The following is a 24,686-nucleotide window of genomic DNA, read 5'->3' as shown; positions in this document are numbered from 1 at the left end:
ACTCTTACCAGGCTTGGTATTCCTGCCTGATATGACTTTCTTTCCTGAGGCACTCTGGGTGGACCACCTTCTGGAGCACTTTCCTTGGTCCTGCCTCATAGGGGGATGTTGCAAGCTGCTTCTTGAAATTGGTCAGCTTCTTCTTGCTTACTATCCAGGAACTACATACATCCAGACCTAGATTGACTCTGAAAGCTAATAAACCTGGTGCACTCATTCTTTCTTCAGAAATTTGTTGCTAGACTGTACTTCCTCCATGAGGAACACAAGTAATCGATTATTACACTAGATGCATATTTCAGAAAGTTGTAATTGGGACAGAATTTAAAGAAATAAGTAAGGTTTGGGTATAGCTCAGTCATAGAGCACTGGCCTAGCATGTACAAGGCCATGGGTTCCATCCCTGGCACTGAAAAAATTCCATTAACTAAAAATAAATAGGGTCTTATTCTGATGTTGATATGAATTTCTGCTGTTGTTAAATCTAGATCTGTCTTACAAGCAGAATAAACAATTCAGTGGCCACGTCTTTATGAAGTTATAGACTTTTTATCCTTCTTTTTCCTGAGTCTGGGTCTAGAACAGCCAAAGAAACAAAACTTCTTCCTCTGAACCTAACTGAGATCTTTCCCTGTTGCTGGGCATGACAACTATATTTGGTAAAATAATAATAATCTGTACAAATATCTTAAAATAAAACATAACAATGTATAATAAAAGATCATTCCACCAACAGGACATAGTAATCTTTTTTTTCATTTTTCTTTATTAAGAAATTTTCTACTCACTCCACAGACTACCCACAGATCCCTCCTCCTCCCTCCTCCCACTCCCAGCCCTCTTTCCCAAGTCACCCTGTAGCTAGAGTTTTCCTGCCTTGCCCACAGTCAGGACAAATATCTGTCACCCGCCAGTCCCACAGCCGCTCAGACCCAACCAAGTAAACACAGAGACTTATATTGCTTACAAACTGTATGGCCGTGGCAGGCTTCTTGTTAACTGTTCTTATATCTTAAAGTAACGCATTTCTACAAATCTATACCTTGCCACGTGGCTCGTAGCTTACCAGCATCTTCACATGCTGCTTGTCCTGGCAGTGGCTGGCAGCGTCTCCTTCTGTCTTCCTGTTCTTTTATTTCTCCTCTGTTAGTCCCGCCTATACTTCCTGCCTAGCCACGACCAATCAGGTTTTATTTATTGACCAATCAGAGCAACTTGACATACAGACCATCCCCCAGTACAGCCAAGTGCAGACCATCTCAGACACCTGCACTCAGGCCCATGGTCCTAATCATCCTCTATGCAAACCTGCTGAGTAACGCCACAAGGAACCCAAGAAGGGCTCCCACAGGACATACATTAACATCCCACAGCATCACCCCACATCCCCACATCCCCCAAATCGAGGTCTCCCATGGGGAGTCAGCAGAGCCTAGCACACTGAGCCTAGGCAGGTCCAAGCCCCTTCCCGCTGCACCAAGGCTGTGCAAGGTGTCACACCACAGACACCGGATTCCCAGAAGCCTGCCCATGCACCAGGTATGGATCCTGATCCCCCTGCCTGGGTGCCCCCCAAACAGTTTGAGCCAAACAACCATCTTCCGTATCCAGGGGCCCTAGTCCAGTCCCATGAGGGCTCCACAGCCACCAGTCCACAGTTCGTGGACTTCCACTAGTGTGGTCTCTCATCTCTACACATCCTCCCATCATGATCTCGACGTCCCTCACCTGCAGAATCCCTCCTCTCTCTCATCAATTGGATTCCCAGAGCTCAGCCTGAAACCTTAAATTCATATTCACCAAACAATAAAGCTGCAAAATGTCTGCAACAAAAACTGATAGAAGGTTAAAAAAAATCCAGGGGATGAAGAGATGGCTCAGCAGTTAAAAATACTTGCTACTCTTACAAAGGACCAAGTTTGCTTCCCAGCACCCACTTTGGGCTGCTTCACAACTAACTGTAACTCTAATTCTAGGAAATCTGTATTTTTCTGGCCTCTGTGGGAACTTACACTCACATGTATATACTACACACACACACACACACACACACACACACACACACACACACACATTTAAAAATAAATAAAATAGCTGGGCAGTGGTGGCGCACGCCTTTAATCTCAGCACTCGGGAGGCAGAGGCAGGCAGATCTCTGTGAGTTCGAGGCCAGCCTGGTCTACCAAGTGAGCTCCAGGAAAGGCGCAAAGCTACACAGAGAAACCCTGTCTTGAAAAACAAAAAAATAAAAGTAAAAAATAAAATAAAATAAAATATTTGAGAGGGTGTTTTCTTTTGTTTGGACATGAGCTCTCAGTAAGTAGCCTTGGCTGATCTGGAACTTGCTCTGTAGACGAGGCTGGCTTTGAGTTCATAGAAATCCACCAGCCTATACCTCTTGAGTAATGGGATTAAAGGCATGTGCCAGCCAGGCTTAGTGGTACACATGTTTAGTTTAATTCCTGCACTTGGAAAGCTGAGACAGGCAGATCTCTGTGAGTTCAAGCCAGCCTGGTCTACATAGTGAGTTCCAGGACAGCCAGAACTACATAGTGAGACCCTGTCTCAAAAAAAAGAGGTATATACCACCACAAATAAAATATTTTTCAAAAAGGACAGATCCATCCAGAACTGTGGATGAAGATTTCAAAGCCTCTGACAAATTCTGTGTGTGTGTGTGTGTGTATCCATGTACATGTGAACATGTATTCATCACATATGTGCATGCACTCACAAAAGTGGAGGCCAGGGGACAATTTTCAAAGTTGTACCTCGGAAATTGTGCGCTTTGTTTTGTTGTTATTGTGTTTGTTTGATTTTTTGTTTTGTTGTTTGTTGCTGTTATTGTTGTTTTTGGTTTTTCAAGACAGCATTTCTCTGTATAACAGCTCTGGCTGTCCTGGAACTTGCTTTGTAGACCAGGCTGGCCTTGAACTCAAAGAGAACCACCTGCCTCTGCCTCTCGAGTTCTGGGTGTGTGTGCCTTGGTTTTTAAGACAGGGTATATCACTAGCCTGGAATTCAACAAGTAGGCAAGGCTAGCTGGCCCGTGAGTCCCAGGAGTCCTCCTGCCTCTGCCTCCCCAGTGCTAGAATTAGAAATTCATTCTACTATGTCCAGCTTTTTAAATAGATTCTGAGAATTAAACTCAGGTCCTCAGGATTGTGAAGCAAGCACTTTACTAGCTGAGACATCTCCTCAGACCCAACCTCGGTTAATTTTTTACAACAATAACTAGACAGAAAATCAGCTGAAATATAAAATAACTCAACAACACCATCAACAAGCATAATCAAAAAAAGATATTTATAGAGCATAGTACCCAATAGCAGAATGCCCATTCTTTCCAAGTGCCTATGGAACACATATCAATATAGACCATGTCCTAGGAAAATTTCAACAAACTTTTTAAAAACTGAAATCATACAGAGTGTGTTCTCCAATCACAATACAACCTAGAAATCAATAAAAGAAATGTATCTAAACACACTTCTAAATAATTTACTATTTAGACAGGGGATGTGGCTCAAAAATAAAGTGCTTGCCTAACCTGCACAAAACCCTGGGTTTGATCCCCAGCATCATAAATAAACAACCCATGCATCAATGAGCATGATGGCTATTCTTTGGTTGTCAATTTGACTACAGCTGGAATTAAATAAAACCCAAGCAGCTGGGTACATCTGTGAAGGATTTCTCTTAATTAAATCATTTGAAGTGGAAATACCCACCTTTAATCTGAATATTTTGACATAGGAAGATTTACCTTTAATCTGGGCCACACCTTCTGCTGGCAGCCTATATAAAGACATGGAAGAAGGATGCCCACTCTCTCTCTCTCTCTTTTTCTGCTTGCCTTCACTTTTGATGGCAAGTCCATTCCTTCACTGGCATTAGAGCCTATTTCTTCAGGGTTCCAGCATATACTGAAGATCATCTCATCTCGCCTCATGGACTGAGCAACTGCTGGATTCTTGGATCTTTCATTGGTAGACAGCCATTGTTGGACTAGCTGGACCACCACCTGTAAGCCGTTCTAATATGTGTGTGTGTGTGTGTGTGTGTGTGTGTGTGTGTGTGTGTGTGTGTGTGTGTGTGTACACAGAGTCATTCTGTTCCTCTAGAGAACCCTGACTAATACAAAGAAGAAGTAAGAAGAAAAAAAAACTTTTTGGAAGAAAAAATTTAATACACTGAAATGAATGAAACCAAAGCTATAGCATGGAAAAAACTATTTGAATGTAATGAAAGTAGTGCTTGACTCAATTAACAATATCTGTCATACCTAAAACTTGAGAAATAAACACTTTAAAAGAAAATTGAAAGTGTGTATATTGCAGGGCTGAAGAGAGAGCTCAACAGTCAAGCGCACTGTAAGGAACCTGGTTGAGTTCCCAGCACCCACATCAGGTGGGTCACAATGTTCTGTAAACTCTAGTTCCAGGAGCCTGCGGTGGTGGTGCACACCTTTAATCTCAGCACTTGGGAGGCAGAGGCAGGTGGACCTCTGTGAGTTCAAGGCCAGCCTGGTCTACAGAGTAAGAGTGAGTTCCAGGACAGCCAGGACTGTTTCACTGAGAATCCCTGTCTGGAAAAAACAACCAAAAAGAAAGAAAGAAAGAAAGAGAGAAAGAAAGAAAGAAAGAAAGAAAGAAAGAGAGAGAGAGAGAGAGAGAGAGAGAGAGAGAGAGAGAGAAAGAAAGAAAGAAAGAAAGAAAGAAAGAAAGAAAGAAAGAAAGAAAGAAAGAAAGAAAGAAAGAGAAAGAAAAAAAGAAAAAGAAAAAGAAAAAGAAAAAGAAAAAGAAAAAGAAAAAAACTCTAGTACCCAGGGAATCTAATGCCCTCTGGTCTCCAAGGGCACCTGCATGAACATGGTGCACAAAAATTCACACAGGCACACAGCATATACATTTTAAAAAAGAATAATTATTTTAGTGTATAAAAGCAAATTGCTCAGATATATGTATAAAAAAATGTCATTATCTTTATGCTAAAAATTAATTTTAAAATTTAGGGGCCCACAGCCAAGAGTATTTGAATAACACAAATTGGATTAATTTTTTGTTTGTTTGCTTTTTTTTTTAGAAAAGAGAGAGAACATGAAGTAGAGAGGACAGAGTGGGTCTGAGAAGAGTTGGGGAATTGGGTGAATATGATTAAAATACATTGTATGAAATTTTCAAGGAATTAATAAAGGCATTATTTTTTTAATTGGGGCCAGGGAGATGTCTCAGCAGGTAAAAGTGATGCCAAGCCTAATGACCTTAGTTTGATCTCTGGGACCTACATGGATGGAAAGAGAAAACTGAATTCCAAAAATTATCATCTGACTTGCACACATATTATAGAATGTACAGTCCCACATACATACATTCACAATAAATTTTTGAATCGAGAAATAAAATCAGAACATATCAGGAATCTTCAGGTGTTTAGAGTTCTAAAGTTTCACTAGATCTACAATAAAGTACCAAGAGTTGAACTCAGTTCTTAATGTACCTCAGACTGATTAAATAACCCTGGTAAAGTCACTCAAATGTCCTGAATCCCAGTGTTTTCATCTAGGAAAAAAATGAGAGTACTTACTTCATACAGATACTTTAGAATTAAATGATATTACATATGAGAAAACATTTTGGAAATGATTTGCTAGAGCTGTGTTAGCAAAATACCACCCACAAGGAGCCTTGAAACAACAGACATTTATTTATTTTCCCCCCAGTCCAGAGGACAGAAGTCCGAGATGTGGGTATTGACAGGACCTTCTGCCCCTGAAGGCTCAGGGGGTGATGTGTTCCTGGCCTTGGCCTGGATTCTGCTGGTTGGCCTGTGACCTTTGGTCTGCTTTGTCTTGTAGATCTTTGCCTCCATCTTCACATCTTCCTGTGTGTTTGTGTCCAAATTCCCGTCTTTTGTAACACTGGTCTTAATGGATTAGGGGCCCACCTCCCTCCAGTCTGACCTCATCCTGCTGACTTTATCTGCAAAGAGCTGATCTCCAAATAAAGTCACATTCCCAGGTACTGGGAGCCAGGACTTCGGCATATGAAATACAACCCGTGATAAGCTCTCTATGGCTGTTATACTATAGAATTTGGGTCTCTCGCTGCTATTGTTACCACCTATTGTCAGTTTAACCTCTTTGCCCACTCCCCCTTACCTACTTGTCACTGTTCACTCCCAGCTTCCTGACACTCTGTCCCAGTCTTCTTGTTTCTGACTTATTCTTCCCCAAAATGCACCCCAACAGTTCTGTCAGATCCCCTCAAGTATCTTCACCTAGCCCCAACTTCCCTCTCCCACAGCCTCAGTGTTCTCAATCTGGCAGCCTCCTTGCCAGTTTGCCTCAGTGGGACAGGAGGTACATTGTCCCTGGGAAGGCCTGTGCACAGACATGTGTGGTCATGTTGTCACTCTCTGGCTGTAGGTCTATGTGTCAGCCTTGTGCCCTGTTCTTTTTTTTCTGTTTTTTTTTTTTTTCTAGACAAGAGTTTCACTGTGTAGCCCTGGCTGTCCTGAATCTCACTCTGTAGACCAGGCTGGCCTTGAACTCACAGAGATCTACCTGCTCTGCCTCCCGAGTGCTGGGATTAAAGGCGTGTGCCACCACCACCTGGTATTGTCCCCTGTTCTTCAGTAAAATACGGCAAGCCCAGAACACTAGACAGGCCAGCCTTGTCACAGTATCCTACCCCATATTTCCTAGGGACCACAGCTCTTGGTGCATATTTGTGCCTCTGTCTGGTGGGATTCTGTGCAACCACCAAGATGACCTATACCTCACAGAGATGCCTTCCCTATTCCCTGACAACCACTCACTATGGTTTCCTCAGTAGAGAGGTCTGCAGCTAACTGGTCATGGAACATGTGGTAGAGGTGTCCCAGGGACCACCAGTGTGATAACATGGCAGCTTGTCCTCCTCCTACTGTACCTGGGAGTTGGCCAGCTGAAGAAGGAAGGGGAGGCCTATGGCCAGCAAAGCCTTGACAAGCACACACTTGCCTCTCTTTAAGATAGTCCCAGCCACCTGAAGTGGCCTGAGGCCTTGAAGAGATACCGGCACCAGCTGAAGGGGTGGAAGGTGAAAACACCAGGGAGAAAGAAGCTGGGGCTGGCCTGAGATGATTGAAGCATGTCTGAAAGTATTAGATATTTTCTGGGAAGGAAAATGCCAGAAACAAAAACTGTTTCAAAAAACAAATTGTTTTAAAAAAAAATTGTTTCAAAAACCCTGCTGAGACCAGCAAGGGTTATGGCAGGGGGTGGACAGTGGGAAAGGAGCCTGAGGGGAGCAAAGAAGCTGGAGCCTCCAGGACGCAAGGCAGCGCCTTCAGGCTCTGGAACAGGAGACAGGGATTTGAAGGCAACTATCAGGGCCTGGAGGAGGGGGCTGATGGGACACAGGACAGGATGGAACAGGGCAGGATGGAACTTGCAGGGTAGGAATCCTTGCCTGGAGGCAGAATGAGGCCACAAGAGTGAATAAGGCAAGCAACAAGGTGCCTATTGACTGCATGGGCAGAGTTGGTAGCCTCAGGCAAATGACAACAGCTATTGAAGCCAGCTGTCCTAGGACTGGGACTGTGCTGGGAGTCCCACTTATGGGCAGAGGTCCCCTGGAGGTAGGCCCCATTCTTGGGCCTCTCCATACCCTGGCAGCCTAGTTCAGAACTAATCCTAGGGTACAGTGTGTAACTACCTTTTCCAGGAATGGTAGTGGGATGCAAAGCAACAGCTTATGGTCCCAGATCCCAGAGCCTGCCCGAAACCAGGTGTTCACTACCCTGTCCAGCTGCACACAGCCTAAGTGTAGAGCAGAGGTCTCAGGCTTCCAACTCTCTTCATTCCTGGCTCTACTCACCTTGTTAGAGCCCTTCCATGATCCATGCTGGGACAAGGTACTAGAGACAGTGATGGCCCTTTCCCAGGTTGATGAGGCTAGGGTATAAAAAAAAGTATACCCTTTCCTGGCAGAAGGCTGACTGCATGAGGGCAGACAGAGCAATTATAGAAGGGATGGAGTGGAATAATGTTTTCTACATGCTGTTGATGTGAATTTGAGGGTCAGGGAGAGGAATTACCTAAGCTAAATAGTGGCCTTACAAAACATGAGTCCACCTGGAGCTTCAGAATGTGACCTTATTTAGAATAAAGCAGAGGGACACTGAGTATCCCAGTGTATTCTGGAAACTGCAAATAAAGAGCTAGGACTGGAATGTGAGCAGGGAGGAAGTGGGAGAGGGGAGGCCAGAGGGGCACAAGAGCCAGGTCACGTAGGACCTGCAAGCTGGACTTTGTTCTCAAGGCCACAAGGGACCATTAAGGGGCCCTAAAGGGAGGAGTAGCTTAGTATCTGTCTTAAGACAATCCCTCTGGCTTTGAGATGTGAATGGGGGCTGGGAAGAAGCAATGCTGACAACAGAACAGTGGAGACCAGGAGGGGCAGGAGTTGACAGAGCCAAAGGGATATGTGTATAGAACTTGAATGTCTAAAAGAGTATGTGAAGGCCATGGAAAGAGACATCAGGCTAGAGGTGGGAAGGAATAAACATGAACTCAATTTTTGACGAACATCTGAAGTGCTATGGGCTTCTAGGTGGCAATAGCCAGCTGGCAGTAAGAGCTATGGACAAGATACTCAGAGACACTGATGTCACAGTTGTGACCAAGGAAAGAAGCTGAGATCATCCAATGAGGACATGAGAAGGCATGGAATGCCTGAGAAAGAGACCTGGGGCAATTGGCCAGGAGGAGGCAAAGCAAGCCAGAAACCTGGCCAGCTGGGGAAGGCAGGGAAAGGTAGGAAGCTAGGAGGGAGCATCACTGCAGCTGAGTATCAGTGCAAGTGCAGCTGACATGGCCCTGCCCAAAGAGCTAGGTTGTGGGCATCTCAGCAGGTAGGAGGATGTGTGGCCCTGGACACAGTGGCTGGGGAGCAATTACATCCAAGCCCCAGGACTGCTGGGAACCAGAGTGAGGCAGCATTCAGAGGACTTGGTAAGGGAGGAAAGACGGTATGTGGGCACATTGACAGGAAGATAGCAGGGTGTCCTGACAAAGGAGGAGGCCTGTGCTGATGGGTTGGAGGGCATAAATAAAGAGGCTGACCTAAGACAAGCAAAGGGTCCTATGCCTCTGAGTCTGAACACCAGATGTCCAGAAGGCAAACTGTTGCAATGCTTTGTGAAATCCAGCCCTCCCCACTCCCTGTCCCTCCTGTCCATCCCTTATCAGAGCTATCTACCTCAGGGATAGAGTGTAGCATGGAGAGAGGGAAAAATAAGGCCAAACCATGTCACCAGGGTCAACCCCAGCAACAAAGGAGAGGGGAGGAGTACCTCCCCCACCCAGCAGTCTGACCACAGGGGACAAGTAACAGAAAGAAATGTAGGTAATGCTACCTGGCCTGGACTCTGGGGAGATGTGTGCAGGAGGGAAGGAACTTAGTAACATCGTGGCTCCTCACTGGGAAGGCCTGGCCCAGAGCAAAGAGCTTTGGTTGGCAGCCTCACCCTCAGCATTTCTCAGGCAGGGGCTAGTCAACACTTGCCTTTCTGAGTCTTCACTGTCCCCTGCCTTAGCCCATTGCTCTCCCCATTTTCTCACTGCTCGGGGCCTAGCTCCAGGACAAGCACACGTGGTATGGCATCAGCATTCTCCTTGCAGGGCTCTCTCAGGATGCCAATCAGTTACCAATGTGGGAAGTAGGTACTGGGGGGGAATAGCTGCTCACTAAATGTAGGTTCCCACAGAGTTGGCAGAAATATCGTGAGCCTTCCTTGTAGCAGGCAGTCCTCAACAGGAAAGAAAGTAAGGAGGGGTAGTGAGGGTGCCAGGATAGGTTCACCAACAGCCTCAGCCTGGGCCTCTGCCTGGTGCGATGGCCCCACTCTCTTTCCTGTTCAGCATTTTGTCCATCTAAATTGCAGTCCCAGTTCTTTGTAGCCAGGAGCAGAGGGAGATGACTTCTTCTCTGCCCTGGTGGCTGGATGGGCCCTTGCTGGATGCACTGTGTCCTCAGGCCACTCAGGTCCAAGTCTGGGAAAGAGTGACCCTAGTCCCCAAGTTCAGAGGTCACTTCCCACTTTATAGGCTGAGACTCAACTGATGGAGCCTGTCAATTTGGCTTTGGCTCCTTGATTGAAAGTAATAGAACTAACTCCATCACTTCTTTCTGTGCTTCAAGAGCATCTAGGAGCACTAAATGAAAGCATGAGCACCCTGTCACGATCAGCCAATGTCACTGCTTGTCCTCATGGTCAGCATGACTTGAATGAGACCTTCACACAGTCCCCTGAGCTGCTCATTACCCAAAGGGCCTGTGGAGGATGACTTCCTACACATAAGGAGACTCCTCCTGACATTTCTGAGCTTCAAGGTAGAAAGCAGTAACACTTAAAAAGGCAATCGGGCTAGAGAATCAGGACAAAGTGGGAGGCCTCACCCATGTCTTCCTCCTGGAAGCCACTTAGTTCAGCCAGCATTGAATCTTTGCTTAGAAGGTCATTTCTGGTCCCTGAAACCCAGACTCTGCCCCAAGATATGCCACAGCTCATCCCAGGGGCTTGACAAAGTCTCAGACTGAGCAAGACAGGCACATCTGAGGCTCAGCCAGCCTGGGAATCTAGGGACAAAAAGCCAATGGAGCCCTAGACTCTGCAGTTCTGGGGAAGAGGGACAGCTAGAGAAGAAGGTCACCAGAGGAATCAACAGACAAGACAGTTGGTGTTCTCAGTGCTGCATCTTTCTTGCCCCTGTGTATTTTTCTGTGTTGACAGACAAAAGAGAAGAGTCCCTTATGGTGAGAGCACAGCTTTCAGCTTCTTACTGTTTTTTTTTGTTGTTTTTTTTTTTTGTTTTTTTTTTTTTTTTGCTTTAGGAGGGGTTGCTTTTTGTTTTTGTTTTGTTTTATGTTGAGATAGGGTTAGTCTGTGTAGCCCTGACTGTCCTGGAACTTGCTCTGTAGACTAGGCTGGCCTCAAACTCACAGAGATCTGCCTGCCTCTGTGTCCCAAGTGCTGGGATCAAAGGTGTGTTCTTTTAGTTTCTAAAGAAAGGTCCCACCTGGTCTACATAGTGAGTTCCAGGACAGCCAGGGCTGTTTCACAGAGAAACCCTGTCTTAAACCCCACCCCACCCCCACCCCCATAAAAGGTCCCATAACCTTAGAATAAGGCACAATTGGGACTGCCAAAGAGACTGGGTCCAGAAGAAGGGAGGAGCCAAAGGCTGGCCTGTGTGCCCCGCCATTTCAGCAGTTGCAAGATCCAGTCCTGAACCCATTGGCTAGTGCTGAAAGGCAAGAGCCCAGAGTCGAGTGAGTCTAGAGAGCAAGCTGACAGCCAGTCTGGTGCCCATTTCTAGCAAGGAGAGGTTGATAATGCTGGCCTCTGCCTAGAAGAGGATGACCTTTTGCTGAAGCTGAGGTGAAGAGGGACATCCAGGACCCAAGAGCATGGTGATTGTGCCAGGCTGCAGAATCCACAGTCTGCCCTGGCTCACACATCAGTGTCTAATATTGCTGTAAAACTCACCTGGAGATTACAGGATATTGCTTCCCTTCCCAAACGTACAGACCGAGAAACAAAATCCCAGAGAGAGGACAGAGACTTGGTTACTGGAGGCCAAGCTGTCACCTTCCTTTTTCTGCAGGGTAAATGACTCAGGGGAATCCGCACTGCTGCAGACACAAGCCGACAGCCCAGCAGCCAGGCCTCCCTTGGCTGCCCCCCATCCATGGAGCTGCTGCTGGCATACCAGCCTGCCTGGCCTCACTGGATCCTGCTCCTCACAAGCAAAGAAGCCAGCCCTTGGCAGTGCCTGACCAAAGACTGGTTCTCAGCATCTCCCCAGTGTAAAATTTCCTGAGCCCCAGATCACCCATGACTCACTTGGGAGCCCTGGAAAGAACAGGCCCCTTCCTCTGAGTCCTTCTCCCTCAAAGCTAGAATTGACACCTAGAACCAGCTGGTATCCTATATAACTGTTCACCTGAGACTCTAGACTTCTGACTCAGTACCTTGACCCCTTTCCAACCATTGCCTCAGTTGACCTAGCTGTAGCATGGGAACAGGTTCCCTTGACTTCCACAGAACTGATGTGAGGATAATATAAAGTACTGGGTGGGAATGCTTGGGACCTGTGATATAAAGGAAAGTAAATGGGACCCACAGGCTCCCAGCCCCTCCTTCAGTGTCCTAGCTCCACCCTTACCAGGCACTGAGGTTCATATCTTATTCCTATTAAACAAAATCTAACTCATGAGAATGAGACAGACAGTGATGGGGGACTTGCAGCACTGTCCATCAGACCTTACATCCTCTGTTGTGCGGACGGGAGGTGGCCCTGGAGGCCAAGTCATATGCCCTGTCCCCGATAGGCCCCTTCACTTCAGCAGGAAGCAGGTACACCAATGTAGACTACTATACAACTGCTACCCAGCCCAAACACAAATGAAGTCAAACCTCCCCTCATACTCTGGGGCTCAAGCTCGGGATAACGGAATAAGCAACAGTGCTTTGGGGGTACATGGGACTACAGGGCGCACCAATCAAACAGAAATCCAGGAGGGCAGGGGCTTGCAGGTGGGTGGAAGGCGGGTGGGTTGTGGGAGACAGAGAGAAGCTGGGCAGGCCTCGGCCCCTCCCCAATCCTTCCCAGCGCGCCGCTGGCGACATTGCCCCTCCTGGGCAGGGGGCGGAGAAGACCGCCACAGGAGGGGGAGGAGGCGGCGGCGCAGAGGCGGTAGTGGAGGAGGGATTTGGAGTTTCCCTCCGCAGCGGTGGTAGCGGCGGCGGCCCCTAAGCTCTAGGAGAGGCCGCAGCCCGGAGGTCTGGTGGCATTTGCTGGTGGCAGCAGCGCTTCTCACTGCCGAGCTACGGAAACTTCCTGGCCACGACGCACAGAGCCAGGGATCAATCTGAGGCTAGCAGAGGTGAGCAGAACACGCGGAGCCCCACCCCACCCCCACACCTCCTGGCTGCCTATCCCCAAGTGCGTTCCTCTACCTTGGACCCCCAAAGTCCTGCCAAACATATCCCAAAGGCCCCGAGGCATGCTGGGGAACAAGAATCTACAAGACCCATTAGGTCCTATCACTACACACCCCTGCCACCCTGCCCGCGCACCTTCCATGTACCCTGCCATTTCCACCGGCTGCACAGTCGTGAGAGCACAGGTTCCTGTACTGTACATACCAGCAGCCCCCTGCCTCACTACTCACCACTATCCCCAACTCATACCAACACCATCCCAGACCCTGCCACGCCCCAGTACACCCAGGTGCTGACACAGTGCCAACACATCCTGATGTCTGCACTAACATAGCGCTCGCTCTCTCGCTTGCTCTCTCTCTCTCTCTCTCTCTCTCTCTCTCTCTCTCTCTCTCTCTCTCTCTCTCTCTCTCTCACACACACACACACACACACACACACACACACACACACACAACTATGCCCCTACAAACTTCCCATATGCCCATTACAGACACCCACCCGTGTCCCCACAGTCCAGAGACACTGTTATCCACACACTATAACACAAATGCACACTCCAGCAGCCGATACTCCCTATTCCCCAGGCAGACACCTACAGCATCCCCACCACCCTAACATACAGGAACACCTGCTAGATTGCTAGATCTTCAGCATCCTGCCCTGCCCCCGTCGCAAATAGCCCTGAACACCCCCTACATGTCTCTGAGTTCCTCCCACCACCACCCCCAACACCTGGCACACAGACTCTAAAGGCTGCAGCATTTGGTGACATCCCTGCCAGGCAGTGGCTCACTAGCTTGGGACACCCCTCCAGATTCCTCCTTAAAAGACCTTGAGATTCCCCAGGGACTGACTTGACCTCTTCTTCTCTAAGAGATAAAGAAGGCAATTGAGGCCCAAGGTATAGTACTTAGATGTGGAGGCAAGGGGCTGCGGGGGGCAAGAGTGGGGGTGAAAGGACAGGAGAGGCAGGCACTGAAATGGAGGAGGCTCTGGGACCAAAAGGGTCCTGCGTATAGTGGGTTGCTTCCTTAAGGATTGAAGTCTGCATGCACTTTTTGTGTCCCAGACTGCGTGTATGCTATGAGGAGTGCTGTGTGTGCACGTGTGCTTGTGCGTGTCTGGGAGGAGTGTGTGCTCGGTAGAAGGAAAAGGCATGAGCAGCACCCTCCTGGGCTCCCCCAGGCAACAATTGGTTTCATTCATTCATGCCTTCTTTGTTAACAAGCATTTCTTCTGCGAGCGACCAGCGCGTGTCCCAGGCCCTCACTGGGGGGCTGGGGCCAGCTTGGGACGAAGCACACACCCGTTCCTGCCTTGGAGGAACTCCCAGTCCGGCGAGGAGCCGGACCAGGAAAAGCATAAAGCCATTCACAGTGGAAAGTGGGTTTTCTGGAAAAGACACTGGATTTGGTAGAATCACTGTCTCTGGGAGTTGCGCTCCTGGCCATGTGACCCAGCTGTGACAGCTGAAATCCTACTACTAGGCCAGGTGGGAATCCTGCATTTTGCTGGGGGCAGTGCCGATCTTGGGCGTCTTGGGGGACCTGAGAGAGCCCGTGGCATGCGCTGGGCCTGCTGGGGGGCGTTGGCCCGGCCGGTCGGAGGCTCTAGGGCGCCCAGCGAGGGCAGCTGCGGGCTCAGTGCTCACCCTGCGGCAAGTCGCGCGAGTGTCTCCTGACTCTACCCGCCTAAGGGAGCCAGATGAGGCCCCCAGTGCGGCGGCCTCCCCCAACCCTGGAGGCTTCGAGAAGCAGGCGAGGGGCGGGGCCAGCGCGCAAGCAGACACTGCCGGGACCTGAGTGGGGGCTGGAGGTGGGGGGGTGGCTGCACCAAACCCTGCAGTGCGGGGGTGGCAACAGGTTCCCATTTGTCCTGTTTGCTAGCACTGCGGGTGCGGCAGGCGTCGTGCACTGAGCACTGACTTTGGGGACTGAGTGTCCTTCATCTCTGTATCTCACGATAAGGTTGGGGCCTTGCCAGCAGGGTCCTGGAACAAGGTGTAGGGGAAGTACTCTCCAGGTGTGTGCAGGAGTAGGGCTTGTAGTGATTGTAGATGCCTAGGATTCCCTTTCCTTCACCATTGCAGGGTGCCTTCCTCCCATGCTCATCCTCAGGACAGTTCCTATCACTTCTTGCAGAAAGCCTACTCCAGAGAGTACACCTCTGAGAGTACCAATATTTTCCTCTGGTTGAAGATCCTCCCTCCAAGCACACTGAGCCTCCAGGACTGGGAGGGTGGGTCTGCATCCATGGCCCCATGCCACCACTACCCCATCCACAACATAATCAAGCCCCAGCCAGCCCTACTCACAAGTGTGATACGTTGCAGAACTTCCGTGTTGCCTTCAACCTCTGCCCTACCCCCAAGGTCTACCTGCAAGTACAGTGGGGCTATGGAGGAAAGATCTAGTCTGAATACCCATGGCCAGGCAGCACCAGATGCTCACTTCTGATACTGAGGAACCAGTACATAAGGGAGGAGAAGGTAGAACGTTGAGAAAAAAATAAATGAGCCATGCCACAGTGCTGCCTCTTTGAACCACTGGGAGATAGAGAAGGAAGCCTTCAGGCTTGCCCATAAGACAAATAGGGTAGAGGGGCTGAGACGTGAGCAGCCAACAGAGGAGACCTTAGTTGGGCTGTGTCCACAGAGCCCCATTTGCCCAGAACCCTTGAATATCAACATTGGAAGCAGAGACATGGTGAGGTGGGAGCTCAGTAACCTGAGCTCACTGGTGGTCCACTACAGTGATGGAGACAGGAGAAAAACTGGAGCACCCTCTGAGGTAGCCTTAGTATATATGGCTGTCTTCTTCCCCAGCATCACTTCACACAGTATCTCATCTTGACTCTGGCTCATGAGAAGAGTCTTTTCAGTAGGCATAGATGGTCTGCAGTGGTGCTAAATGTTGCTCTTTCAGGAGACTTTCCATTTTTCACTCCTGAGAAAAATGCTTTGCAGTACCAATTCTGTGTGTACCAGTCTGCTTTATTGTCTAATTCCTTAAGCTGAAGCCCCAGAAGTAACTCATAACTGTGGGTTTTTCTTGTCTGATTCTATTTTGTTGTTGTTGTTGTTTGGAGTTTTCATTGCTTTTTGTTGTTATTGTTTTGTTTTCTGAGAGGCAGTTTGAGACAGGGTTTCTCTGAGTAGAGCCTGGAACTAGCTCTGTAGACCAGGCTGTCCTCAAACTCACAGAGATTCAAGCATCTCTGTCTCCTGAGTGGTGAGATAGAGGTGTGCAACACAACCCCGTCCCAGCTTTCTTGTCTGGTTCCTTCCCCTCCTCCTCCTCCTCCTCCTCCTTCTTCTTCTTGTTTTTCCATACAGGGTTTTTCTGTGTAGCCCTGGCTGTTCTGGAACTTGCTCTGTAGACCAGGCTGGCCTTGAACTCACAGAAATCCCCTTGCTTCTGTCTCCTGAGTGCTGGGACTAAAGGCATGGGCGCTGCTCTTGTCTGGTTCTTGTTGTATATTTGTTACACTCGTTTCTAAAAGGGTGCTACCAAAACAAAATCCCCCCTAGGATGAGAACAGCACACTTGTTTCACAGCAGCCTTGCTAACACTGGGTGTTCTCATTTTGAGAACATTCTACTAATGTAGTAACTGGGAAGCATTTCCTTGTTTTTTTTGAATTGGCTTTCCTTCCATGCCTGAGCTTCAACCTTTCCCCAAATATTCTTACCCCATCGCATTCCTTCCTTCAGGCAGAGTATGCAGTCCTTGAGTTCCTTACTCATTTATCTACGGGGTCTTAACCCTTTGATTATTTTGTGCGAGCTTTATCTTATCTGTTGTGTGCTTTCCTTTAACACTGTTATTTGCTTTTCTTGGGCTTTTAGCAGAGAAAGAACACATGGCCAGATGGGGCTTTTTTAGAAGCCTCCCCCTACCTCTCCTTTCATTGTCAGCACTTATCACCCAGATAGCTGGATATTTCGTTCAGTGTCTTTGCGTATTGTTGGTGTGTCCTGCTGGACTGGAAGACCCAGGAAAGGAGTCCTCTGTGTGTCTTTACTGTTCATCCCCTGTCTGGTGGGCTGGTTGGAAGCCACCAGCTTTTGTGGACTGAATGGTGCTCTGGCATGGGGCAGGGTGGAGAACAAGCTGAAGTTTTAGAAACTGGGACAGTGACTTTTGTAGCCATGGCCTGTGCAAAAGACAGAGGGAGCATGGGGATGGTGATGTATTGCAGTAAAATGACTTACCTCCATATGGATCCATCCAGGGGTTTATGGGAAGAAGGCCACGAGGAGGAGCCAGGGATGGCTTTTAGAATTCATCATGTGTTAAGAGCACCGTGCACCAGTTTAGAGTTGGATGCTCAGAATTCCTGGGTACCTTTAGCCAGGCCTGTACAAATGAAGCCCAGATGGGAATAGGGAACCCAGGAGCTGCCTTGTGCCTTCAGTATTTCAGTGGCATTTCACAGTAGCCCAAATTGGATGGCTCTGATTAGCCCATTATACAGATGGGAGCCATCTAGTTCCAAACAAGGGCTGATAGTTCAGGGTTATTAAGTGAGTTATTTGAGGCAGTTTCTGGTTCTGGGGCCCTGGGCTTTTGTCCCCACCCCTCTTCCTGCCTCCAGGGACCAGACTGGCGCCGAGCAGGGGCAACAGCAACTGGTCCCCTGCTGGGCCCCCGACCTGCCCTTGGCCTCTGCCCCGACCCCTTCCCGCCTGGGTGGAAGCCCTAGCTCAGCCTGCTGCTGGCAACTCCTACCCGGCTCTTCGCTCGCACTGGTTGGCTGGCCTGGTCCCTGAGCCCGCCCCGCCGCCCCACTGCCCCGCCCCACCCCGCCCCTCCGAGCTGCTACTAAGTTGGTCCGAAGGCTGAGGCTTCCAAGGTGGAAGCTGGATCCGGCTGCCAGGAAGCGGCTAGCGCACGAGTGGCGCGAGGCTTGGCTTCCACGTGCGAGCCTGCTCCGCCACCCCGCCCTCTCCGAACTCCCGAGCCTGGGGACTCCCTCTCCAGGACGATACCTGCGCCCTGCCGTGGCACTAGCTGTGGCCAGGACGTCCACGCGCGGCCGCCTGCCTCTGGATCTCGCTCCAGGTCTCTCCTTTTGTTCTCTCCTGGGGTGGGGAGGAGTGGGGCCGAGTCAGCTCTTACAGGACTCGCCTAGGCCCATCACCTCGGTGACCCTCTTGTTCTCTGGTTCTTTCTGGACATAGAGGCGATCCAGGCCTTGAACCCAATTTCTCCACACATCCAAAGTCGAACTTGGGGAGTGATGGAGATCGCGGCAAGTGAGAAAGTCATAAAAGGGGTGTGAAGGAGCTAGCTTTAGTCCTCCTAGAACCTCAGAAAAAGCCTTCTTTCAAGAGGCCGCTAGACACCCAGCTTTCAAAGAGAGGCAGGGAGCAGCACCCCAGTGGCGGCGGCCTCGGGTGATTTTCCTCGGGCGCCTTCCTTGGTTTCCTCACTGTGGGTGGAGCGCAAAGAGAGAATCAGGCGGTGGAGGAATGTTCCTGCAGGGACACTGGGCGCCTGCCCTCAGGACAGGGGCTGACTTCCCGTCTCAGTAGCCTGGTCCACACTGCCTGAGTAGAGATAAACCTGCCCTCACTCCGTGCCCTACGTCTCTCAACAGCACCCGCTGCCAGACGTGCAGAAGTGCAGAACACTGCGCACCCATGGAGAGTCTGGGTCGTTCATGCCTGTGGCTGCGCCAGGAGCTGTCGCCCCCGCGGCCACAGCTTCTACTGCTGGACTGCCGCAGCCGGGAGCTGTACGAGTCAGCGCGCATCTGCGGGGCGTTGAGCGTGGCCCTGCCCGCCCTAATGCTGCGCCGCCTCCGGAGAGGGAGCCTGTCGGTGCGCTCGCTCTTGCCTGGGCCACCGCTGCAGCCTCCCCCACCCGCTCCTGTGCTTCTGTACGACCAGGGTAGTAGCCGATGCCGCCCTGAAGAGGCAGAGGCCGAAGCCCAAGAGTGGGAGGCTGACTCGGTGCTGGGCGTTCTGCTCCAGAAGCTGCGAGAGGAAGGCTACCTGGCCTACTACCTACAGGGTAGGTGAGGGGCAGTGGGCTGAGGGAGGGCACAGGCCGCCTGTAGTTACCTCAGGTCGGGAGAAGGTCCTGCCTTCCAAGGGGATTTCGTAGTTACTTTATCCTTGGGCAAACTCCATCTTATTTTGTCTAAATGTAGGTAAGACTCCCCCCTAATAACCTGCCAGACAGCTTTTGGGAAGGCAGACCTGATCATGACCTTGGGCAAGTCCTTCATCCCTCCAAGCCCATTTATAAGTCTGGGAAATGGGGAGAATTGGTTCACAGGATTCTCTAGAACACGCAGCTGCAGTGGCACTTACCATCCAGAGAAACAGCCACAAGTGCTGAGTGAGGATGGATGCGTGTCCACAGCACAAGTGGCGCTCCAGGATAGATGAAACTGCTGGCTTGTGTATTCCCTTTGGCAATATCTGCAAGCCACCTGGGTTGCGTAGGGCCAGCTGCCTAGCCCCAGCCAGGGATTCTTGGCTGCCCAGGTGGCTATAAAAGCAACCCCCCCCCCCCTGCTTCTTTCCTGACAGGTGGTTTCAGCAAATTCCAGGCCGAGTGTCCTCACCTTTGTGAAACCAGCTTCAGTGGTCATGCTGGCTCAAGCCTGGCCCCAGTGCCTAGCTCAGTGCCTGTGGTGGGGCTAGGTAGCCTATGCTTGGGCTCTGATGTCTCCGATGCAGAGTCTGAGGCTGACCGCGACTCCATGAGCTATGGCCTAGATTCGGAGAGCACCACGTCCCCTCCAACTGGGCTGCTACCACCCTTCCCAGTCCAGATCCTGCCCAATCTCTACCTAGGCAGTGCCCGAGATTCAGCCAACTTGGAGAGCCTGGCTAAGCTTGGCATCCGCTATATCCTCAATGTCACCCCCAATCTCCCTAACCTTTTTGAGAAGAATGGTGACTTCCACTACAAGCAGATCCCCATCTCGGACCACTGGAGCCAGAACCTGTCCCAGTTCTTTCCGGAGGCCATTGCATTCATTGGTGAGTCCTCCCTATCCTCCCTGTCTTCTCTCCAGCTGACTCACCCACCAGGCTGCTCCTTACCCTCTCCTGTAAGGGAACTCTTGCCCAGCTTAGCTACCATTCCCAGAGCCCACAAGACACTTGGGGAGCTGGGGGGAGAGCTAAGGTCAGCTGCCAGTGAAACCTCCCAGATATGGGCAAAGTGGGGTGGGGAGACTGCGATAGTGCCCCCCAAAATTCACTTGGATTTGGCCTCACTCACGCTGACCTTTGACTGGGGGACGTTTCTGTACTGCTTTACCTAGATGAGGCCTTGTCCCAGAACTGTGGGGTGCTCGTCCATTGCCTGGCAGGAGTCAGCCGCTCTGTCACCGTCACCGTGGCCTACCTCATGCAGAAGCTCCACCTCTCACTCAACGATGCCTACGACTTGGTCAAGCGGAAGAAGTCTAACATCTCGCCCAACTTCAACTTCATGGGGCAGCTGCTAGACTTCGAGCGCAGCCTGCGCCTGGAGGAGAGGCGCTCTGGGGGGCAGGGCAGTGGGGGACCAGAGTCCACTGTCTCAGACCCACCTTCTTTCTTTACTACTCCTACCAGCGATGGGGTCTTTGAGCTGGACCCCACATAAAACCATGTGGGGCAGCTGGGCTGGTCCCTACCCATGACCCCATGTATTAGCAGGGATGGGATGCAGCCATAAGCGGGGGAGGGGGAAAGGGAGGGGGAGGGGAAGCTCAATACCTCACTTGGGGATGATGGAGCAAGGCAGGAACAGAACAGACCTGCCCTACCCCGTATTCTATTACACGTGCCTATGGGTGGGCCTGTGCCTACAGGCCTGACCCACACCGCTTTAGGGCAGGACCATGCTCCAGAACCTGCCTCTTCTGCGACTGTTACTTTATTCTTTCGGGGTGGGAGTGGGGCTTCCTATCCAAGAGATCATTCCAGATTGCTGCCTGCTGCCTGGGCTCTGTCCCTTCTTGCTGTTTCCTCTTCAGGAAGAGTATATCACACTTTGCCACAGGGATCTGCTCATAGTTCCTTCCCTGTCCCCAAATGGCCACCTGTGTTAAAAGGCCTTACAACTTTCACTGGTGTACTCTCCTTCCTGCCTCTCTGACTAGGACTTAGACCTCTTGGGGCTCCAAGGTGTGGACCCGGAGACGCAATGGCTGCTCTCGGCATCCACAGGGACAGCCTCTCTGGGTGGCTTTTTGCTGGGCAGTGTCTCATGGGAGGGCATGGGCCTGGGAGCCAATAGGCAGAATCCCAGCCACACATCTGGTGCCCTGACTGTTTCTTTCCTCCTCCCCCAGATGTCTTGACAGGATCACTGAGACTCTTTGTGACTGAGGGTGGTCAAACTGCCACCGGAGGAGATGGGGTCTCAGAGTGAGAGCTGAGGGGGAGGGAGAGAAGGATGAAGGCCTCAATTTTGCTGCTGTGTGTCTCACACAGCCAGTGTTGGTTTGGGGGGCAGGGAAAGGGCTAAGCTGCAGATACACACATGGTCATTCATTGCAGTCCACACCCCTTTGTAAACAGTGTGTATGTATGTGTGTGAGTGTTCACACATGCACACTAGCCTACTCACACATTCAGCCTAGGGCTGGCAGTACCTGTGGCAGCAGGACCATCTTGTCTTTGAACCTGGAGAAGGTTGTGCTTATTTGTTTTTGTAATCCACTTCTTCATAATTACTTTCTTTAATTGTTCCTCCTGAATAAACAGTTTATTTAAGATACTGAACAGTGCTGTTTCTTGGGCTCCTTGGGGAAGGGAGGGAGAGGAAAGGGAAATGTGCCCTTCACCCATTCATCATTTCCCATCTGTGTACACTGCCTGTTGGCTACCTGGTCACTCAAACCCATTTGAACTCCTATTCCAGCACACACTTCAGGGAGTGGAGTACAATAAACCAAATATGAAGAAGCTGCATGTTTGGAGGGGAATGAGATACAATGTGTGGGCCAGTCCCACAATTAGAGAGGGAGTCAAATGAAGTAATGAAGTTGCAGTGAGCTCCAAGCCCTGAGGAAGAGTGGGCTGTCTGTTATGCTGAGGGTGACCAGGACTTCAACAGGGAAAGGACATGAGCTGGATGTATCATATAGTGTGGAATCGAGGCTGCAAAAGCCTAGGCAAGGTCAGGGAGAACTCTGGGACAGGTGTTCACTGGGCCATCTGAAATGTTACATAGAGCTTACATCACTGCATTGTCGTAAGTTTTAGGTGGGGCTCTTCCGCTCAACACTGCCAGTGCATTCTCCACACTACAGCTGGCAGAACTGGGAAGCTGTTTCCAAAGCTTAGAGATACAGCAGAAGAGAAGAAAGAGCAACAGAGTATGTATAGGGGAGAAAGTAATGGAGGCTGAGTTGTTATAGTCGGGTTTCCAGTCAGCACAGGAATACCTGAGGCAATATGCTTGCAGAGAGAAAAGATTGATTTTTGGCTCCCATTTCAGAGTTCTGGGCCATCGCTTGTTGGCCCCTTCACTCTAGGCAGCACCTAATGGTGGGGGTGTGTAATGAAACATGATTGGATACTTCATGATCAAGAGAGAAAAGAGAAGAAAAGGAAGGGACTGGGGTCCCTCAAGACCCTTCAAGAACACACCTCAAACTAAAGACATACCCCTTCCCCCAGGCTCCACTTCTAGTAGCTCTACCTGAGGGACTAAGCCCTTAAACGTGGACTTTTGAGAGACATTCAAGATCCCAACTGCAGCAATAGACTTAAGAACAAGATGTTTAGGTAGCACTCCCAGTCCAAAAGTCCTGAAATGTGGGTGAAATTTATAATCCTGTGACCAGATGGTGAAAAAATAAGAGAAAAGTTCTGAGGGGGGGGGGAGTGAGGACCTTCCAGCCCAAAACTGCCTGGGGCATAGCCTTGGACTAGGAGCCAGGAGCCTCCATAGGAATGTAGCTTCCCATACCTGTTGGTGTATAAAACTGATAACACCCTTCTTTCTTTCTGGCAGATCACATGTAGCCCAGGCTGGCTTCAAATTCACTGAATTCATTGTGAGGCTGAGAATGTCTTTGAATTCCTGATCCTCTCACTTCCACCTCCCAAGACCAGAATCCCAGGCAAAGTGTTGTTCTAAGTCATTAAATTTAAATCCCAGCACTTGGGAGGCAGAGGCAAGTAGATCTCTGAATTCCAGGCCAGCCTGGTCTACAAAGCAAGTTCCAGGAGAGGCAAGGCTACACAGAGAGACCCTGTCTTGAATTTAAAAAGATGGTACTTTGTGACAGCAGCAAACAAATGCAATAGATGACTTTGAAAAATACCCCTACAGAAACAAATGAGGATGCATGCTTATCTTGACCTTAGATTTGGGTCAAAGTGGAGTGAAAAGAAAATGTCACCTCCTAAAAATTTCTTGCCACAAGCTGAAAATGTCATTCAGAGTGGCCTAGGTGTGAAGTCATGTATGTTCCCCAGCATATCTCTGGGAAGAATACAGGTACTGATGGGGCTGCTGGGAAGTTCTGGACATGTCTGGAAAGTACATCTGGACTTCAATTATGATGGCCCAGTGAAAATAGCACAGTTGGACCTGGAGAGGTGCCTCAGTGGTTACTCTTGTAAAGGACCAGAGTTGGGTTCCTAGCACCCAAATGGTGACTTACAACAATCTGTAAATCTAGTTCCAAGGAATTTGGTGCCCTCTTTTGGCCTCCACAGGCACTGCACATATGTGGTGCATAGACATACATGCAGGCAAACTACTCAAAAAATAAAATATTAAAATCAATCTTTAAAAAAGCAAAGTTTAAGCTGAGTGTAGTGGCACACACCTGCAATTCTGACACTGGGAGATGAGGTCAGGAGGATTAGGAGTTCAAGGCCAGCTTATGACTTGTCAAAGAACTACTGGCCACTAAGGAATGCTGAGAGTAGAAGAAATAGTTTCCCCAGGGAAGAGCACACCAATTGGCTAACCAATACCAAATGGTCAGCCCAGAAAACATATATACAAGTAGCATTATACAGACTGAGCAGATTATATTTAGAAATATGTGCATGTGTGTGTGTGTGTGTGTGTGTGTGTGTAACAACAGTTAATACAAAAAGAAGCCATGAATTTGTAAGAGAGCAAGGAGAAGCTTATGAAAGGGTTTGGAGGAAGAAAAGGGAAGGGAGAAATTATGTAATTATAATCTCAAAAAATAGAAGAAATAATTTTTAAAAGACAATGGCTGAAAATTTTCCACTGTAGAAAGGCTCTGTGGGGGAGTTGCTAAATATCCCCCTGTATTCTCTGTCTTCCCCTTTACCCTTTTATAAATTAAAATACCCAAAGGTCAATAGAGTACAAACATCCCAAGTAGAGATTTCTTTTTCTGTCCCCCCTTGTGCCAACTGTGGTCTTGTTCTGGTAGCACCTTAGCATTATGTGTATGTGTGTGTGTTCTTTTCTTTGCAGATGCACATACAGGGCAGTGAACAACCTCGGATGTCAATAATTCCTAAAGCATTGTCTACCATGCTTTTTGAGACAGGATTTCTTTCTGACTTGGAGCTCATCAAGTAGGATAGTCTGACTACCCAGGAAGCCCCAGCAGTAGGCCTATCTCTGCCTCCCCAGGGCTGGATTTACAGCATGAGCTATAACACCCAGCTTTTAATGTGGATTTGGTGGTATTGAACTCAAGACCTTCTGGTTGCAAGGCAAGCACTATAATGACTGAGC

General features: G+C 49.4%; 1 protein-coding gene across 2 annotated transcripts; it reads left to right on the top strand.

Annotated features, from left to right (window-relative positions):
* The first annotated feature begins 12,753 nt into the window (after positions 1-12,753).
* Dusp9 (dual specificity phosphatase 9) lies at positions 12,754-21,725 on the top strand. 2 transcript variants are annotated; one of them, XM_015986143.3, is made up of 4 exons: positions 12,754-12,935; positions 18,598-19,013; positions 19,538-19,993; positions 20,281-21,725. In XM_015986143.3, the coding sequence occupies exons 2-4, from the start codon at positions 18,641-18,643 to the stop codon at positions 20,604-20,606; spliced, it is 1,155 nt and encodes a 384-aa protein (XP_015841629.1). In that variant the 5' UTR covers positions 12,754-12,935; positions 18,598-18,640; the 3' UTR covers positions 20,607-21,725. The 2 variants fall into 2 exon arrangements, with proteins under 2 accessions (XP_015841629.1, XP_006992543.1); XM_006992481.4 differs by lacking the exon at positions 12,754-12,935 and adding an exon at positions 17,832-18,059.
* Positions 21,726-24,686: the final 2,961 nt, after the last annotated feature.

The sequence above is a fragment of the Peromyscus maniculatus genome, chromosome X (assembly GCF_049852395.1).
Source record: "Peromyscus maniculatus bairdii isolate BWxNUB_F1_BW_parent chromosome X, HU_Pman_BW_mat_3.1, whole genome shotgun sequence".
Classification (NCBI taxonomy): Eukaryota; Metazoa; Chordata; class Mammalia; order Rodentia; family Cricetidae; genus Peromyscus; species Peromyscus maniculatus.
This window is presented reverse-complemented; position numbering and strand designations above follow the sequence as displayed.

Excerpts from the sequence above, each read along its gene's own strand:
- Dusp9 (XM_015986143.3), top strand. The coding sequence starts at position 18,641 with ATGGAGAGTCTGGGTCGTTCATGCCTGTGGCTGCGCCAGGAGCTGTCG. Across the intron at positions 19,014-19,537 it reads CCTGGCCTACTACCTACAGG|GTGGTTTCAGCAAATTCCAG; the intron begins GTAGGTGAGGGG and ends CTTTCCTGACAG. Across the intron at positions 19,994-20,280 it reads GGAGGCCATTGCATTCATTG|ATGAGGCCTTGTCCCAGAAC; the intron begins GTGAGTCCTCCC and ends TGCTTTACCTAG.